Source organism: Lepisma saccharinum, chromosome 7 (assembly GCF_977018435.1).
Source record: "Lepisma saccharinum chromosome 7, izLepSacc3.1, whole genome shotgun sequence".
Lineage (NCBI taxonomy): Eukaryota > Metazoa > Arthropoda > Insecta > Zygentoma > Lepismatidae > Lepisma > Lepisma saccharinum.
In genome coordinates, this window is record NC_139235.1 from 64,461,761 (window position 1) to 64,482,212 (window position 20,452).

General features: G+C 39.1%; 1 protein-coding gene across 2 annotated transcripts in view; it reads left to right on the top strand.

The window, feature by feature from the left end:
- The window catches only part of LOC145990247 (uncharacterized), a 72,228-nt gene that overhangs the window by 47,440 nt on the left and 4,336 nt on the right, over positions 1 to 20,452 (top strand). For both annotated transcript variants that reach the window (XR_014441952.1, XM_083125922.1), the window contains one exon: positions 452 to 524. Coding sequence is in view for 1 of the 2 variants with exons in the window: in XM_083125922.1 (XP_082982048.1) it covers positions 452 to 524 (73 nt within the window). In the remaining variant the exon portion in view is untranslated. The remainder of the gene's footprint in view (positions 1 to 451; positions 525 to 20,452) is intronic.

Below are 20,452 nucleotides of genomic sequence, written 5' to 3' on the forward strand. Positions count from 1 at the left end.
GGACTTAAAACAAGAAATCAAACAAATGCTTTGGATTAAAGAAGCTGAGAAGTAACATAAAGTATTTGCCAAAAATGAAAAAGAAAATTTGTGTTCACAGTTTGGGAGCAACAGCAACTTTGTCAGCTCCTCACCACAGCAGTTAATAGCACTGTGTTATTTCACACCATTCCAGCCACTGTAGAGTTAAGTGCCAAGCTTCCAACCTCTCTGTCCGACATGCTGATTGTTCCTTCCCTGAATTGTCATTTTCGTTGAAAGCGGTAGATGTTAAGTACACTAAGAAAATGCTAAGATGCGTGTCGTAGCATCACTATGCGTGACACTGTGTTTAATAGTGTCTGCAGTCTTACTTCCTAGAGCTAACGTCATTGTAATTTATTTGCTGGTCTGTTTTCATTGTTGCCGTTCTTCTAATGAACAGCATAAAATCTCATTTCCATCATTTCAGATGCAGCTACAGGATTCAGTATCGTCCCATCACTGGTTTGGACACCTTCGCTTGAATCGACATGCAGAAAGTGGTAAGTTTCCGCCCCAAAAATTGACTGATTTCATATGATTTCCATCCAAACTCAGAAGACCTGAAAAGAACATACGAGGGGCGATCAAATAGTTCCTAGAATGAACGGCAAGAAAAAAATATCAGGCGAACTAAAGTATTTTTATTCTTCAATATAATCCCCTTGTAACACAATGCATTTTCCCCAGCGCCATGATTCCCTAGGGATGAAAATAGTCACACACCGCAAACTAAGGATGCTCAAATCCGGATAATTTTTTATCCGGATTTTAAACATCCTGATATCGGATATTCCGATATCCGCGTATCCGAATTATCAGGATATTCGGATTATCTGAAATGTTATATCGTTTATAACTATCCACATATTATTTTATTTGTCATTTTCGTATTTCACTGTACGGATTCCTTCATCAAATCTGTTCTATCTATCGTTATTCAGATTAAACGGATATCCAAATTAAAAACACTCGGTTATACAAGAGAGTATGAATTTATCACCTTGTTGCATGTGGAAGCGGTTTTTTAATGCGATTATTAACCTAGACACGATGTTTGAAAAATATGATGATAAAGTATTTACAGAATCCCATGTATTCCTTAAGGGAAATCAACTTCAACTTCAAGTTACGGCTAATCAAATGGGAGTTTCAACTTTTCCAACGAATAAGTCATTGTTCAACGTGTCCTTTTTCCGTCCATGTACTTTTCTACGTCATTGGATGCTTGATATTCTCGAGAGAACGAATAAAATAATGCTCCCATAAGCGTAAAGCATTCCTCCTTGCCTCCTACGGCCATCATGGCAGTGTTGCCAAACCTGATGCGCATAAAAGAGCCAAATTTCACCTTAAATGGAACTGAAGTTGACTTTCAAGGAACTAGATTTACGAAGGCTGGATAAAGTGCCTCCTAGGAAAATTTTAGTTGTCAAGAGGTGGGGGGCGGTCACTATTACCGTTAACTTTAAAGTTAAGACAATTTATTCTTAGTTTTCACCGTCTAGATCCGGCAACATCACCCATCTCAATAATCTATTAACGGTCGTATGAAATCGAAAATAAATGATTTTCGGATAACAATATTGTCATCTTCAACTCAGCCACGGCGCTACATAAAAGTAACTCATGAGGTAAGAGGGGGTGGGGCGACGCAGCCAATATGACAATATCACATCACGTGCAAAATGTATAGCTACTCATGGCAAATGTTGGTCTATGTGGGCCGGAGTCAGTGATGGCATCATAGTGGGGCAGGGGGCGGGTGTCGCAGTTCACAACCAAGCGAGTGCACGGAAGAGCCAGATCTGGCTCCAATAGAACTAAGTTGGCAACAGTGCTCCCCAGTTGCCTGTGAGAAGAACCTCGGGGAAATTGTCACTCTTCCCCTTTAGTAGGAAAAAGTCACTGGTGGCTAGAACTGGCAAATAAGGTGGGTGTGGCAACACTAAGAATTCTGCAGCAGCTATTGTAGCCTTTGCAACAGTGTGGGTGCGATGGAGCGTTGTCGTTAAGGAACAGCAGTCCCTTCGACAACTTCCCGTTTACTCGAAATTTCTTCGCGCTATTTTGCTTTTAGCTGTGCACAGTACTTTTTTTTGTGATTGGTAATCAATCATCAACGCTCCCCAGAAAATACTAGCCATAACATTGCACTATGATGTTGTTACACGGAACACAGACGACGCATGTTGTCGGATCACGTTTTATTGTTTACTTTCAGGATCGGAGGATAATTTAATCATAGTAACGTATCTGCATAAAATCTCCTCTGGATCCTGCTGAAATATTTTCAAAAGTGACTTGGAAATCGTCACACTGTCTTCTTTTTGTTCCTGTGTTAACATTCTGGGCACCCATCGGACAGAAACATTTTTCATCTTGATGTTTTCCGTCAATATTGCTTGAGTGATATGAAATAAAATACTGAAAGACTCTGCTGCATGCCCAATGGTCGTTTGTCTGTATGCTATCATAGTTTGTTCCACTTTGATAAGTAATTCCTCAGTGATTGACGTTAACGGACGGTTAGAACAGGAGTCAGCTTCACAGGAGGTTCTGTGAAATACCCCACACAATTCTTGGGTGTTGTGTCGACATGGGCTTCGAACACAAATATTTGATTACGATTAGGAGCGAGCTCTGTTTTACTCCATTTTTGGAATATGGGCTGACATACTTCAGAATTCGGGTAATATGAAACAGAAGAAAAACATGTACTGTTAATTGGACATTATCCATTGTCTAGTGGTGCTCTAGCCTACCACTCCACGGCGCCAGGATTTGTAGAAAAATCATAGATCTGTCGTGGGTACCATTCCCACCACCGACAAAATAAATGTTAACTGAATACGAGAGAAGAGATGCTTCGAAACGTAGGGTACTACTTTACTATACCTGAGACACCTGTCAATGATTTATTTCACACTTTTTTACATTGCTAACGTACTATTCTGCATTCGGGAACATTTATTTAGGTGAAATAATGAATTTCTAACGAAAATAATGCATATTTCTTACATTTACGAGTACTTACTGTTCTTCCTTATTTCCACACAATATTGCGATAGCTTACCTGTTCATCGCGCGTTGTGCCAGTGTTTTGTCGATTTGGAGTGTGCATGCAGTGTTGTATCCTTGTTCACCGAAAAATACCTAAATTTTTTTAAAAAAATTAAAACACTTCACGATATTTTTTCACGAAAAAAGTTCAATTTTCGACATAAAGAGTAATTATTAAACCATTGACGTTAGCCCCAAAAACCATCCACGTTTAGCCCCAAACACCATTGACGTTAGCCCAAAAATTCACGATAGCCCCACGAACCATCACGGGGACGAGGTATGCCTACTAGGTTAGGTTAGGCCTGTTGGGTTAGGTTCCATTAGCACTCCCTTCATTCAATTTAGCATATACGGACAACGGCACATCATATTATAGCGAAAAGACTGCGTGGATTGAAACACTGACTACGGTGTTTACGTCATCAAACACATGGAACATTGTGCTCTCATGCAGAAAGCAAATGGCGGCAGCAGCAATAGCGCGTCGGAAATAGATTTACGTAGAAAACCACATGCATTCGCATTAAAATGGCTCAAAACTACATTCCCGAACATCGACAACGCTACAGAAAATGATTTGCGTAAGTACTTTCTCCTGTAAATTTGAAGAAATCTGTCTCAGGTATAGTAAAGTGTTACCAAACGTAGTGTTAGAAAAAGCACTAGACAATGGATAATGTCCAATTAACATTGCATGCTAATATAGAACCATTGTCACTAACACTCAAAGAATTATTATGGTATTTTGACATTATAGTAGTTCTAAGAAAATTTGAAAGTGCGCAAGTCCCTCCATTACCCGTCTGGGGTCCCACCCATGATCAGGATTCACATTTTGCATGTCCGAGTCCGGAAAAAAAAAAACTAACTTAAGAATTGTATTGTATCGAGATCGAGACAGGAAAACTACGAAATCCATTGCGAATAATCCAGAGTTAGAAGTGAGAAGCAACAGAGAAACAGAACCGTCGCGAAAGAAAAAGAAAAACCTACGTGTATGCCGAAAACGATGAACATGAAGGCACCAGAGAGGAGCGTTCTGGTTACTTAAATTTACTGCCTCGCCTTGCGTGGACTGTGGTTTACTTCACGGGAAAACCAGTCTTCATAATAGAAACATCAACAGCTGGTTCCCGTGTTCTTATTGTCGCGACACTTGCATTGTTCTAGCTGCATACGCGTTCCATCGCGACGGCCCAGAAACAATGTACTGCAGGTGTGTACATTGTCCTTTTTCCTTCTTTCATAATAACCAACGCATAATAATGCTCGTGACACGCAAATGCGTGAAGAATAAAACATGCCGTAAACGCCAGAGCCGAGTCAGCATACGGGCGTTGTGCGTGTCTCTCAGTATTCCCGATTGATCCGCCGTCATGGTGCACCTTCCTTGCTCGAAAAAACATGTTCGGACATGGAAAAAAAGCAGGTGTAGACTTGAGTTTACGAATTGGCACTTATCTAGAACTAAATTTCGGGAGAGATCCATATCAAGCGTCTCACGTGTAATAATAATAATAATAATAATAATAAAGTGTATAATAAATATGTCTATTATATTCAAAATATTATTAAAATAGCCGACCTGCGTGGCTGAGTGGTTAGCACAATTCGCTCCGACGAATCATTTAATTTAAGATTTTCACTAGGGATTAATATAGTCGGACAGACAAACTTATGAACTTGCCATCCACGGAGTAGATGTTATCTGTGGGCGATTTATTATATTTCTTTATATTTAAATTAGAGTTTATATATTTAAATGTTCGTCGTTGGAAGAAGATGCCGGCGTTCGTGGCGGAGTGGTTATCACAGCGCGCTACGACGCAAGGTGTCCCGCGTTTGAATCCCAACCTGTGCGTGGATGTTCTTTGTGAGTGTCCATCAATTTAATCCTATCATCTCTCTTACGCATCTCCGCGATTAGCCAAAAGTGGCAGAAAAGCGAAGTAAAATACACCAACTGAAAATCAAATCATTATTAAAATGTCAATTAATTATTATTAATACATGAACAGGTAAAAAGATGATATAAGAACAGCACCATGTATCAAGCTTATGTCTGGTTAAGCTGGAAATTTGAATAAAAAACAACTGACTTACCAAACAAATTGCCCCCCAAAATTAATGGACTATTTATTGAAATAAAGTCCCTGATATTGTCTTTATGCATATCATAATTAGTAGTGGTGGTAGCGTAAATTTCACAAGCACTGACAACGAAATCTAATTCTCATCTTTCTTCGAAAGTTCTGCTGGAATAAATCAACTTCATATTATACAAATCCAAACAAGTATTTTTCTTATTTAATTATGACCTTCATAAGTCTCTCGGGGAGGGGGTTGGATCCAGACCCCTCCAAATACGTCCTTGTTTGGCAGGTCACTACTAGGATCTCTACGCCGACATATCGCGTCGATACTAGGAATCGAACCCAGGGTTGTTAAATATCCAGGAACCCATACATTTTAATGGGTTCTATTGTGTTCCTCTGCAGCACCGGAACCTTTTTTCTCGCACAATTTAAATTCGGTCCAAGTTGCTTATTATTTGATTGAAGAAAAAAAAAGGCTCCTGGACCGAATTGATATACTTTAAACTTAAAAAGGTTCTCTACGGTCTAGAACCCATTTACACTTCATGATTTTCTCTCCCGGACAGGAATTGAATTTGTTCATAATTCTTGGACCTTTAACAAGCCTGGGATTCTTAAATATGCAGGAACCCATACATTCTAATCAGGCATGTATCTAGAAATATATTTCGAGGCGGGTCCTAATCAAGTGTCTCAATATATTAATAACAATAATAATAAATAATATAATAGTATTAATTAAAATAATCAAATTAATATTATATTTTTATTACATGAATAGGTAAAAAGACGGGTTAAGGATATCTAGCTTACGTATAGCTAAGGTCGGCAACATTTGTATAAAAAAAAACCGCCCTGGCAAGGATATTAATGTCAAATAGATAAATAATTGAATATCAAAAAAGGATGTTAGATCCAGTTGACGAAAAGTAAAGTTCCTTTTAATATTTTATGCATATTATTATAAGTAGTAATAAATCTTGCATAAATCTTCTTTGATACTGTCATTCAAAGTCGTGGCTGAAATAAAAAAAAACTCGATTAAACAACAAGTATATTTTCATTATTTAATTTTAGTTATTTTATTATTTCAATACTTTTATTTTAATTTTAATAGTATTTTTTTTTTGGGGGGGGGGTCCGACCAAACCTGGACGCCCCCTAAATAGGTCCTTCATTCTAATGGGTTCTATTGGGTTCCGTGACAGGGAGAAACCATTTTTCTCGCACAATTTAAATTCGCACCAAGTTGCGTATTGTTGCATTTCAATACGGGACTTGGACCCTATTTCAACTGATCCGGAAAAAAGGTTCCTGGACCGAATTGAAATACTTTGTAGAGAAAAAGGTTCCTTACGGTCCAGAACCCATTTACGCTTGCTGATTTTCTCTTCTGGACCGGAATTGAATTTATTTAAAATTCCTGGACCACCTTGATCGACATGCACAAAATAAATCAAAGCTAAGGTACATTACCAGTTAGTTATCGTGTGGGGCCGGGCACCATCGTTGCGAAGGTCCATTGACTTACCTGAAATGTAGAGACATAAATATTAGTACAGTACGATGTTAATGTGTTTATTATTATTATTATTGTTGTTTTCAATTAGTGGCGACGCTACGGGGGCAGGGTGGGCCATAGTTCTCTGTGTGTAACACAGACCTGCGAGTTACGTGCCATGAGCACAAAGGATAAAGCCACTATTGAGTTACGTAGTTGTCACCATGGCCTAAATGTGGATATATACATATGTATGTAACAGTATCGTGCCCAGGGGGGTGGGTTGGTGAGTGTTATAACCCCTTTTGGCCCAGTATTCCTTAAAAAATGGAACGCCAAAGGTAGGAAAAGATGGCAAAATGAGGACGGACTACTAAAATAAATTATCCGTAACCTACCCCCCCCCCCATTTAAAAAATCCTGGGCATGCCACTGGTATGTAGTAGCGTCATTATGACCATTCCGAACGGCACATCTATTCGATATAGACAGGAGGGTGCGAAAGACTGGTGGGGGGAAGAAAATCTTAATCTACACCCATATATATATATATATATATATATATATATATATATATATATACATATACATACATACATACATACATAAATTATTATGATATGGATATTTATAATGTTATTAATATAAAAGTCAATAAATTACGAAAGCGTTGTGTTATGTAGAAGCTTTTGTTTAGTTTTTGTATGAATACAAAACTATTATAATTTATAAATATGTTTGACTTGCATTCTTCTTTTATTGCACGCAAATTGTTATTGGTGTAGACAGAGTAATAATCTCTTGAAAAAAAGAGAAAGCATTCTGTACTCACACTTTTGTGTGTATTCCGCATTATCCTTAGTAAAGTACATAAGAAGTAAATACTAATTGCTTATATTTTGTTGTTAAAAGAAAAACTTCCCCCCGGAATTTTTTGGTGGTGGGGATTTTGGAGGTCAAGATGGTTGGTGGGGGTGAAATCCCCCCTTGTCCCCCCCAGAATTTCGCACCCTGGACGGGACTCAGATTCTACCATAAGGCTCTCCACACTTTTGCGTTTAAGATACACTCCAGTCTAATCGGGAAAATCTGGAGCAAGCGAGCGAAAGCAGTGCCTCTGCGCAAGTTACACTCGACCAATGAACGCGAGGCTGACTCGTCGTGTCGTGTCGGATCCGGTGCGCGTCTGGCCTAACCAACCACGGGGGCTCCCGGAATTCTACACTACTTTCTGCCGCATCTAACTTACTAAGGCCGGCTTAAGACGAAAGCATTTCCTTTAACATTTTTGCTAGCGTCAATGCTATGTAAATGCTTCCAAAAATCTTACAGCAGACGGTACTTTACATGAAAGCATTTCATGTAACTTTTCGGCTAGCTTTTGCTATTACAATGTATAACAAATACAGCACGAAAGGCACGTCGAGTTACACCATCTATGGTGAGTGCACGTTGTTTACATTTGAAACAACTAAAATATTATTCTATGCGTGTATAGTAAACGCTATAGAGTATGTATTTAAGCAGCGCCATTCTTTTGTACCTAAAACCATTTAATACGAAACATTATCCCTCTCGGTTCAAAAGTTATCGTCTTTTAAAAATGTGAAGTGATACATCGTTTACATCTCACGCGGCCGCCATTACAACTGCACTCGTGACCTATAGCTCGCTTCTGATTGGTTATGCTGCGAAAAATGTTACGGAAATAGGACTAAATATATCCTTGAGAAATGCCATAAGATTACTCACTTTACACGGTAGCTTTTTGGTCATGACATAAATGTTACTAAAAATGCTTAGGAAAATGCATTCGTCTAAAACGGGCGTAATTCTATTTCCTGAGAAGGGAGAACCACATGCACCTGAAATCTACACTGGGATGGCTTATACGGTTTTAGGCCAGGGCTATGAAAGCCACTTCTTTGATTTTCCTCAGTTTACAATTTGGTTCTTTGTGTTCTACTGATATGTTTTCCCAGTGTACTCTTTGTGATTCGTCCCAAGCTAGTTGTTCTATTTCTCCTTTCCGTGTGCGTTTATTGTATTCATCCATACTCTTCTCCATAAGCCCGTCCGTATTTACATATTATGGCGTTGCATAACCACAGAAATAAACTGATTTATTGAATTAACAAAACTGATTTAATAAAGTTTTGTGGTAACCACAAACATAAAAAAAAGATCGTAGGCTTTACAAATTGGATAATTTTGAACATTTTTTTTTAAAAAAAACAACTAAAACAATATATCGTTATTACTAAAAGAATTTGGTTCTGATGAACAATTTGATTGTCGCAAAACAAACTTTTCACTATGTGTGCCGTTTTCACTTTTTCGTGGTGGAGTGGTTAGCACTAAGGATGGTCACAAAATCTGGATTTCAAATTATAATAATTCTGATATCCGAATAACCTGTTATATCCGAACTATACGAATAATTCAGTTATCCGGATTGTACTTTTTTTAAGTTCAGTAAATTATTCTGATAAGAATGGTGTCTGAAGTTAAGATAATACGAGTAATTCAAATAAAGGATAGCGACACTAAACTGAGAACGTTATATTCTAAACTGTCTCTCTTTTACGTCTTTTGTTACGGTGGAAAACGTTGTGCATTTTATTGCACTTAGTAATGCATATATCTGATTTAGGCAAAAAAAAGGAAGAAGTTAAACATTTACAAAATATGCAGAGAATCCGTGAAACGGATGAACAGACAGATTGGATGAAGAATTTGTAGAGAATCCGTACACTGCAGAAAGTTGAGATTTTGAGTTCAACAATGGATGAATAGGTCCAATAATGAAAGATGACGTATAAAACAATGTGTGGAGAGCCAGTAAAACGGATTAACGATAAAACCGTAAGGACAATGTACACATTTGTATTTCGGATATTTGAAATGCGGATACAAAATTATCCGGATTTGTCCATCCCTAGTAAGCACTGGACACTACAACGCCAGGGATCTCAGGAATCCCGACCTCGGCATGGGTGTTATTTGTGTGCCAAAAGTGACGGGAAAACGAAGCTAAATAGGAAAAAAGAAATCAAGTTTTGACTTCTTTTACGTGTGGAGCCCACATATAGACCTTATCTGTTGCCCTTGTATTAATGGCACTCGGTTAAAAAAAGCAGCAAATACAATTTACGAGATAAATGAAGAAAGAAAGAAAAAAATCATAAGTGCAAAGCAATGTTACACTTTGCGTGCAAAGGAAGGCGCGCATTCTCCTTGCCACGGCCAGGGGACACTTCTTTGATCAGCGCTTTAACCGGGGCGGGTCTGAGAAAACGCGAGCATCTAGGGAACACGGAAACATTGCCCTGAAGACACTGAGTCCGTCTTTCGTATGGGAAAATGCCGTGACGTCAAGGTCGACTGGGTGTTTTGTCATTGATAGCGATATCCATCCCTTGCTGCACTCCAGGGACGTGCTGAATCAAGCCAAAAACGTATGTGGGCTGCCCCAGGATCAGAACTATATTTTCTGTTTGGCGAAACGTATGAGAGAGAAAATAAAAGCGATAGGAATAACCGAGAAGCGGATTAAATGCGAGGAAAGTCGTGAAGGAAAAAAAAATGTAATTAAATATACGAGGACTGTTCAATAAAGAACGATCATTATTTTCTTTACAACATACCTCTAATCATCCTCATAATTTTGATGGTATTTCTCGAAGTAGTCCAAATTGGTTGCGATGCATTTGTCCCAGCGTTTTTGTCAGTCTTCAAACACGTGCTGCTTTTTTTATAGGTCCTTCAGAATCGCCTGCGCAGTCTACACTACTGCTTTTGATGGGAAAATGCCTCCCGACAAGGCGTTTCTTAAAATTGGGAAAAAGAAAAAGTCGCATTGGGCTAGGCCTGGACTACAGGGAGGATGAGGATATTTTATGCGCGGCCGTGCATTGGAACCCATCGTGCACAAACACGTCTCATGTGTAATTCATCTGTTATCAACGTGTGGGTGGCACCCAATGAAATTTTCAGTTCTTCTTATAGTACTCTTAACGTTACTGGACGACCTTCTCTCACAATGACAATAGCGGTGTTGATGTCTTTTTCCGTAAAAGCACTGGCCGAAGCTCGGAATTGGTTTAAACATTTTAAACCATCTTCGAGCTGTGCTATGAGGAAGAACGGACTCTCCATAGACCTCCTGTAGCATTGCATAGACCTCAGCTAACGATTTGTTCAAACGAAAGCAAACCTTCAACGCAGCGTATTGTTCGTCGCGTATTACCGCCATTATTGTCGTAGGCGGAATTGAACATGTCTCAATCTGCACGGGTGTCACAGGATGCACATGTAAATAGCACCGCATATACATTACACATTAACGTGACAATATAACATAAAATTAAATTTTAGAGCGAGAAAGTATGTGAATAAAAAGAGGTAAGGTAAGGGTCCTAGAGATGCAGCCGACATAGGTGTTTCCTTCTAAGTATGCCTTTATCAATTTTCTATTACTGTGACCTCGCGCGGTATCCTTTTGCAGTGTCACACATACTTGCGCTCGGGATAAAATACAGTAGCTACTGAAATAGATTGAACCCATGCCGTCGGAGCCCAAAGCATAGCACCTTAGACCGCAGGGCCACGGAGGAGGATTCTCATAATATTAATAGTAGATGGTCTATGTCACTTCTACTTCTTCATTATTGCGCACACCAATGGCAGAAAAGCGAAGCTATGCCACTGCTTTCTCATTCATTTTTATTTTCTTTTGTTTGCGACCACGTGCAGATAATGCAGCCATTCCACGCTTTATATTTTATAACAAACCCATCGTGAAACAACCGTCGCACAAAGTTTCCAGTACACCCTGCACTGCATTTTGCAGACTAACGAGGCTCTGGCCACTGGACTCTATGGGTTTCTCGTTGTTTTCCGTCCATGTGTGATTGTGACTGTCCTTTCATCAATCTTATCAACATTCATCCTTATCTTTGCTACTAGTCAGTGAAAAGTGCCAGGGAAGCGAACTAAAATAATACGTCAAATCAACCACGAACACGTTTCCTTCCTTCAAGGTCTTGTACAGCCGGCAGCCGACGAGAAGATCGCTGAATGAAGGGAGACGGGGCACAGAGGGAAAGGGAGGGTCAGGTTCATTTGCAGAATTTAGGGGTGGTTGGGGGTGGTCGGGGAGATGGAAGTCTTGTTTTCTTCTTGGCGGGTCATTGTCAAGCTGACGAGAAGAGTTCTGGCGAAAGAGCACCTCCCCCACGCGAAAGAGTGGAGTCGCCTGGCAGAACGTCACACCTCTTCTGCCAGCGCTCTTCTCGTCGGCTGCCAGCTGTACTGTACCGTACAATCCTTCTACACACTGGAACGATTGCAGAGTCGAATGTGACATTCTCACTCGTAGGTATTTTCGTGCCCAAAATTTGAATTTCTTTTTAATAGAGTTGAGCCGATACCACTTTGAACCGATGCCGATACTCTTACCGATTCCCACCGATACCGATACAGTAAAACCTCGTTAATCCGGATCCCGATAAGCCGGACTTCGCTTAATCCGGACAGGCAAGAGGCCAAAACGCAGAATGCAAGGTTTTAAATGTGGCTAGAAGTCAACAAGAGAACTTTCCAAAGAAAAGGCAGTCAACCACTGATGCAATTCTGTTTCCCGCAGATTTTGTACTGTACTGTATAGTGTATTTAGGCCTATGCCCTTTAAATACACCATAATAAATGTGTTTTAATGCACTTTCTACTGTTCTTTTAGGTTATTTCAGTTAATCCGGACTTTCGTTAAACCGGTCAATTTATCCCCCCATTAGTGCGGATTAACGACGTTTTACTGTACTTGAAAATTGCAATAATTAAAATTTGTTCAAAATATTGATCAATATTTGTGTGTAAATATTTTTCTCGTTATATGCATCAATTTACCAATAAATTTACCTTGGAATATTCAAGAATTACATTAGAATATTAAAAATAGATGTTATGTAATAAAAAAATACAGTTTTTCGTGCAATATATATATATATATTTTTGCATAATTTCCAGGATAATTAGGCTCCGCGAAAATGTCACGTCGCAGTAAAGTATCGGCTGGTATCGGTAGATGAATTCCAACGGATGCTTTCCGGTACCACTATCATTGGCACCGGTATCGGCTCGGCTCTAGTTTTTGACCTTCATCACTCAACTCCACTTCCGACTTCTTCGTAACACACTTTTAACCGCATCTTTACATCTACCAACTCATAATCGTGACTATTCCAGGAGGAGTTCGGACGCTCCCCCCCTTCCCCTCCCCGACCAACAATGAAGTGAAACTGGATAAATAAATAGTTTGTAGCCTCGAAACTATTTGCTTGGTGTTCATGGGCATATTAAATGTACAGTAACGGACACTTCCGGGTTGTAACGGTTCCACTGAATGCAAATGGGATCATTACAACCCAGAAGTGTCCCTGACTGTACGTATCAATGCCTTCGTCACGTTCTCGGTAGCAGAGTGCGTTGGGTATAATCAACTCACAATATCGCCACCAGTTTCCGGGTTCGAGTCCTGGCCTGGGCGTTCTTTGTGCGTTTCCCTTCATCAATTTCATCATACAATCATCCTCATCGCCGCGGTTAGCCAAACGTGGCAGAAAAACGGCGCTAAATAACAGAATTAAAATAAAATCAAATTGTCATCCTCATCGTTGAGATTGTCTCTAGTGTAAGCGGCGCAAAACATGAAAAATACAAATACGTGTGAACATAGTTACAAAATAATATGAAAATTCTTCAGCAAGTTCAGAAAGCTGGCTTCCATGATGGAGTGGTTGCGCGGTATGACACCAGGGGTCCCGGGTTCGAATCCCGGCTTGGGCGTGAGTGTCTCTTCATAAATTTCATCATGTCATTACTCATCCTCATCTTGCCCGACCCTGTGGCTGAGTGGTTAGCACATCGCGCTGCGACGCCAAGGTCCCGGGTTCGAATCCCGGTCGGGCTTGGTTGTTTGTGAATGTCCATTCATCAATTTCATCATTTCATCACTCATCCCCATCTTCGCAAATTAGCCAAGAGGCACAAAACGCGAAGTAAAATAAACTAAATCAAATCAAAATTAAATCATCCTCATCTTCGCGATTAGCTAGAGAGTGGCAGAAAAGCGAAGTAAAATAAACAAAATCAATCAAGAATGTTCAGAACTTACATGGGGCCGGAGCCCACCCAATAATTTGTCGTGTTATTATTATTATATATTTGTTATAGCAATTCGTGGCAGTATGCTTATTGAATTCAGTAAATAATATTGTAGATTTCAATAAACAAGTCAGGATGTATTGTCGTTGTACGTTAATACAACGATACATTGAAGGATTTATGAGATTTTTTATGTACTTACAACTAAAGTGTTCGAGCTCACCCAATGTTTTTCAAAAGTTGGCGCCCCTGAGTGTTCCTATATATATATATCTTAGAAGTGAATATATATATAATATATATAATTGCTCAGCCTTACGAACACTGATATCAGTGATAAGATATTCACTTCTAAGATAAGCCAGACAACCACGGTACCAGGGCAATATGAACATGTATTTGTCGCCCGAAAAGCGAAAAATCTAAGAGAAAGAAATTTCCCGCCCTTTTCCTCTATCCCTGGCGGGGTAAAAAAAAAAATGAACACCAGAGGATAAAGTCAATCCGCCCGGTCCGATACGACATTTTATCGTCATTTCCGATTTCTGGTAACAAAACGACGCCCGACAGCAACGAGCCCTCACTCCTTGGGTTGTCACCGCCCCGCCAGGAACTATTTCATTATGAATGAAACTGGATGTTTCGCTACGCTTTGTGATTCAGTTTTGTTTTCCCCCTCTCTATCTCCCCCCTCTGCCCCCCTTTTACTTCCTTCTTTATCCCTCTTTTTTTGCACTTTCTGGAGCCTTCCCCTCACCCCTCACCCCCTTCATCCCTCAGGGCGCCTTATCAATGTGCTATACAACATCAGTCTGTTTCCCTCGGTATGATCTGATTCGCTAGAGCGGCGTGCATAAGTTTTAGGGGAAAAGGAGCGTTGCCAACCGGTATGTGATCTTTCTAGAAGCAGTGAGTTTGTTCTCCTGGACATTTCAAGGATTTAATCGGCTGCACCTTTGGCCAACGCCTGGGCAGTTATTTTTTAATTTTCGTCTCCTTTCTAAAAACAGCTATGGTATTCCGACTAACTAACAAATTCTCTAGCCTTCTTAAACCCGAAGGTTTATGGCTGCAGCAACACAGGACTTCCATCTGACCCTACGCTCAGCAAGATCAATCCACCCTTTTCCATCCCTACCGATTTCCTTTAGGACCATCTCAACGTTGTCTCCATCTTGGCCTTCCTACTGGTCTCTTACCATCAGGTTTCCCAACTGCAAACTCTTCTTTCCTCTGCCATTCGTGCCACATGGCCTGCCCACCTAAGTCGTCTTGATTTAATTATTCTAATAATATCTGCACATGAATACAAATTATGTAGTTCTAAATTATGTAACCTTCTCCACCCACCTGTTTCCTCATTCCTTTTAGCTCCAAATATTTTTCTAAGGATTTTATTTTCAAATACTCGTAATTTATATTTCTCTTTTAATGTAAGGTATGGTATTCCAAAATCTGAAAATTCACGTGCTTAGAATTCCATTTGGAACATTCACTTGAATTTTCGTGCATTTTCTTTCGCTGTTCTATAAATATCAATAGTAAAACAGACTTATGTAGCCACGAAGCTATTGCGAATAGCGAAAGCAAACCACACGAAGATTCACGCTAATTCTCTTTCGAAAAGATAGGGAAATTCGAAACTCGATACCCGAGCCTTATTCTAATAAAGTTGGAGCTACGCGTAGAGCTCTAGGCGTATACGCTCTGATTGGAGTTGAATATAGGTCTACAGAATTGAATAGCGTACATTTCTGTATTTTTTTAGTTGACGCAGCCAAGTGGAGACTCCTCAACGTATTGTACAGTGGGATGCATACGTATTACGATGCAAACTGTCCATCATCCTCCTCATGCACTTTATTTTACCCAATGAGAGCTTCAAGAATTTAAAAAGCCTATCACGCTGTTGACAAGTTCTGCATCAGCATATGTAATTAATTAAAAAAACACATACAAGAGAAAAACTAATGAAAATAGCCATGGACAATTTGCCAAGCAATACTTGTACAGTGCGTCCCACTGTACGGTTTTAAAACACAAAAATGAAAGGTCAACAATTTATCACGTGTCTGTCGACTCGTTTGGATATAAGAGGCTGTGTGTAACAAGGTTTGAATCTGTGAACCTTTAGGCGCAATTTAGGGCCTACCTCACCACATTTAAGTACATGCTGCAACATGCCAGAGCGGCCTTTTCATTGGGTGACGCACGGTCAGTCGATGCTACACCTAATGCCGTTGGTTTCTGGCTTTCGAGACTGCAGTATGACATTTATGCCCGTTTGCACCAACGTTGCACTAACTCGCGAGTTATAAATCCACGAGTCAGGGTAACCCTCGAGTTAGGATCATTTTCTATTGCACTAATCTGAACTGAAAGACATAGCAGACCGCGCGAGTCACGTGTCGGGCACAGTAAACTTCTACCAAAGTATATATTTAATAACAGCCTATATACAGGGTTAGCCTAAAAGACATAGACACTTTCAAAGTTTTACAGAAAGAAGAGTTTTAATAATAGGGCTGAAATACTTCATGGTTTGGAGAGTACGTCCTGAAGTTTACATTGGTAAGTTACAAGTGTTCTATGTGTGACCCTTTTGTTTTGTAACAGGACGGATATCAATGTGAAAGTCCAAACACTACTTTTCCCCTTCCACAGACAACCACTTTCATCAAATGTCTTGCTCTAATCGTAGATTGGCTGCCTTGTGGGTGGTTGTCTACCGTACCGTGTTCTAAAACGACGCAGCACGATAGTAACAGAATTTGTTTTTGCACATTCAATCACGCAGAAAGCCTTCTCCACCTGGCTAGCTGCTCGACTTACATCAAGGGTGCTCACGTGATGCTGACAAACGAAAAGCGGAGGTCGTAAACTTGAAGACTTTCTCTATACAATAGTACTAAATGCTTTCTGATGTAACGAACGAACTTCAATTTATAAAGCGTTTAAACTGTCCATTTATTTTAGGCTAACTCTGTATTTCTCGCTTTTTACATACATAGTACCAGTCTACTACATTTTATATAAATTTGAAATTGTGAAATGATACATTACCGGTTGCAATTGGCAGCCATTACTCCGCTTACACGTGGGTCAACTCAACTTCTCATCGCCGATCAAAGTTGACCCTCCTTTTACTTTCTGCTTACCCGACGTTTCTGTTGGTGCAACATATTCAGCCAATTCGTGGGTTAACTGTGAGTTTACTCTTACTCGCGAGTAACTCGGCGTTGGTGCAAACGGGTATTAGTCGTCAAAAAATGTATTCAATAGCAAAACTTCAAATATCAAAAGGAACATGTACTAAAAACACAACACAAGAATGAATGGTATTATTTTCTTCACTTTTTTGACCCTATTGTCTATAGCCTGTCCCAACTACTCTGGAGCATGGCCGCGCACAGCGTCAGAGAAGGGGAGGAAATCGAGTGGGTAGAGCGAAGCAATACACGCTGCTGCGAAGGCTGGTACTGCAATCGCTTTCTCCCCTCCACGCAATCCCGTTCACTCTCACGTGTTCATTGGTGGAGCCGTCTCGCGTCACTACTTGCGCAGAAACTTGTTTACGTTCGCCTGCTTCAGAGATAGATGGGACAGGATGTAATCGCGACGACGAGGATGAATGATAAGATGAAATGGATGAAGGGACAATTACAAATATGTATGGACGACACAACACGAACCCCACAGATAATTATATTAGTTGCGTCCAGACGCCAGGGCCTCGATAGTCTACAGAATACAGTCCATGGAAGGGAGATTGACATTTGGGTGTTCTCAGAAAGGGTTACCTCTTACAACCCAAAACACCACAAGAAAATACAATTAAGCCTTGTTTCCATATTAAAAAACAGTAAGTTGCTGACCAAGGCAGTTTATTAAGATATAAAAACACTTAACATGTAACGTTTCAACTTTTTTTTAGTTTAATTCTTCGTCTGAGGAAGACCCTGATACGGGGTTGAAACGTTTCATGTTAAGTGTTTTTATATCTTAATAAACTGCCTTGGTCAGCAACTTAGTGTTTTTTAAAGAAAATACACTTAATGCAACCTAAAGAATAATAAACTTCATTTCTGCGCTGCTATGCCTATGAAGGTGAATATTCTTGATGAACGTAACTTTTTTTTTTAAAAAAAATAAAAACAACTACATATTGAAGCTGTGCAATAAAACATTCTTTTTTCCCCTTGTTTTCTCATGCGATTTTTAAAATTTGGTTTATTTTACGTATTTTCGCTTTTCTGCCACTGTTGGCAAATTGCGAAGATGGTTATGATGACTAATGATAAGACGAAAAGACACAACGAACAAGACCGGGATTCGAACCAGGGACCCTAGCGTCGTAGCACGTTGTGCTAACCACTTCGCCACAGAGGTCGGCTTACGCTATATCAGCTAGTCAGTCGTTCCCATAGCCGTCAATGAGCTCAAGCGACACAAAATAACATAAATTGCTTGACAAAGATATGCAAATAGAATTTAGAATTGTCTAGTTATCATACAGCAATAAATTTTCCACGTTCTTACATTTTAAATAAATATTAAAAAAAAACCTCCCAAGTTTAGAAACATAAGAACCGTGTAGTGTTATCGGCCTTGCTTTACTAGAACGCTTCTTCTCAACTTCTAACCTGCGAGAGTTGCTTGAATCACTTTACTACTGGCTATAATAATAATAATAATAATAATAATAATAATAATAATAATAATAATAATAATAATAAATATAGGTTCGTTTGCAATGAACATGGATAGAAAAGTTTATTTTTTTAGAAGAGGGTTCAGGAACATTTCCTGAAATCGAAATTTGAAGATCAGAAATATACAGAAAACATGTAAAACATGAATTACGAACGTTTCAGGTTTCCATGCCCTGCAGTATCGTTCAGCAATTAATTGGATAATGAAAAAACGCACAGGTCGTAAATGGAAAAACACGACAAATCTACGGAAACCAATATTTATGAGCGAATTCTGGAGCACCGAATTGTAATATCATTACAGAATTCCAAATTTTGATATTTCAGAATCCTCTTTTCACGTGCACCAAGTTAGATTTTCTTCACAAAATTCAGATAAACATGTCTCGTGGTTTCTTCTGTTATACCACCACAATTAGTCAAAGCTAGTAGTAGGTGCATTGTCCCTTATTGTTTCCATTCTTCATTATTCTACGAGTAGATTCGTACTAGTAGATTGACTGACTTAGTTTATTTTACTGAGCTTTACTACAATGTCAATAATGTGCCATATTCACACAAACCATGGTTTCATCATGTAAGTGCGGCAAGAAATGTAATTGTATTAATTAATAGACTGAGAACGGGCCATTTGTGTACTAGGCAACATTTATCCAAAATTGGAATAAAGAACAATAAGAAATGTGAATGTGGCTGCGAAAGTGCAGATGCACAACATATAATACTGGAATGCTCAAAATATAATAGAGAGAGAAATATCTTGTATAAAACTTTATATAATGTAAAGCTCCAGTTTCCAACAAATTTGTTAAGTTTGGTTGTTAATCCAGATGTGCGGATCGGTTATACAGTGGAACCTTGATAACTCGAAATTGGGGGGGATGGAGATAAAATTCGAGGTATCAAGAATTTCTACTTACCAAGGTTCGAGTTATTGAAGGCCAAAATCGCCGACTTCGAGTTGTAGAGGTCTAAAGTTTACGCACCCTACACTTCGACTAAAACTTCGAGTTATAGAGGTGATTAGAATTTAACTTCGACTCATAGAGGTTTTTCATAGTCTACCTTGGAGTTATTGAGCTCGAACGGCATCCCATAAACTGTTAAAAATTCGTCTTATCAAGGTTTTATTCGAGTTGCTGAGGTAAAATTAGTATTGAGTGTTATGGACAATTCAAGGGGATTAAAAAAAAATCGACGTATCAATGAATTCGAGATGTTGAGGTTCGAGTGATCAAGGTTCCACTGTAGTTTGTTATCATTTTTAAGGAAGTGTAACATACAATTGTAAAGGGGAACGTTTTTTTGTTGTGGTTGTTTTTTAATCTACTCGTAATGTAATAGAGGGGGGGGGAAGACGGATATTTTAAAATGTAAGTGATTAATGAAGGTTTTATGTATATTGTAATGGACAAAAAATGGCATAAGAGCTGTTAAGTTCAAAATAAAGGAATGAATGTGCCATATTCCAATTTTCTTATACAATAATATGGAATTTCTTCTCTGTTTACCAGGAACTTCGAACATGAAGGATTTGTGGACAAGACAAGTGACAAGAACGATCTTTCAGTACAAAATTATAAAAGTTATGTCGATTAATATGGTGAACTTTAATGACGCCTGTGTATACTTCAACAAAATTATGGATGTACTGAAGAAGATCCATTTATCGGAAATATATAAATGAATCACTTTTAATACTAAAGGACTGCTTGGTTGGAGCGCAGTGCATATCGCCATATTATGTAAGATATTTACACTGTAATTATTTATTTAATTTGTTTTCAAACATGAGTATTTATGGCGAAACATTTTCAGCATGTAAGATGAAACATGAAAAAAGATTTTTGCCTAACTATAAGGCGAAGAGTGGATTTAAATAGCAAATATCC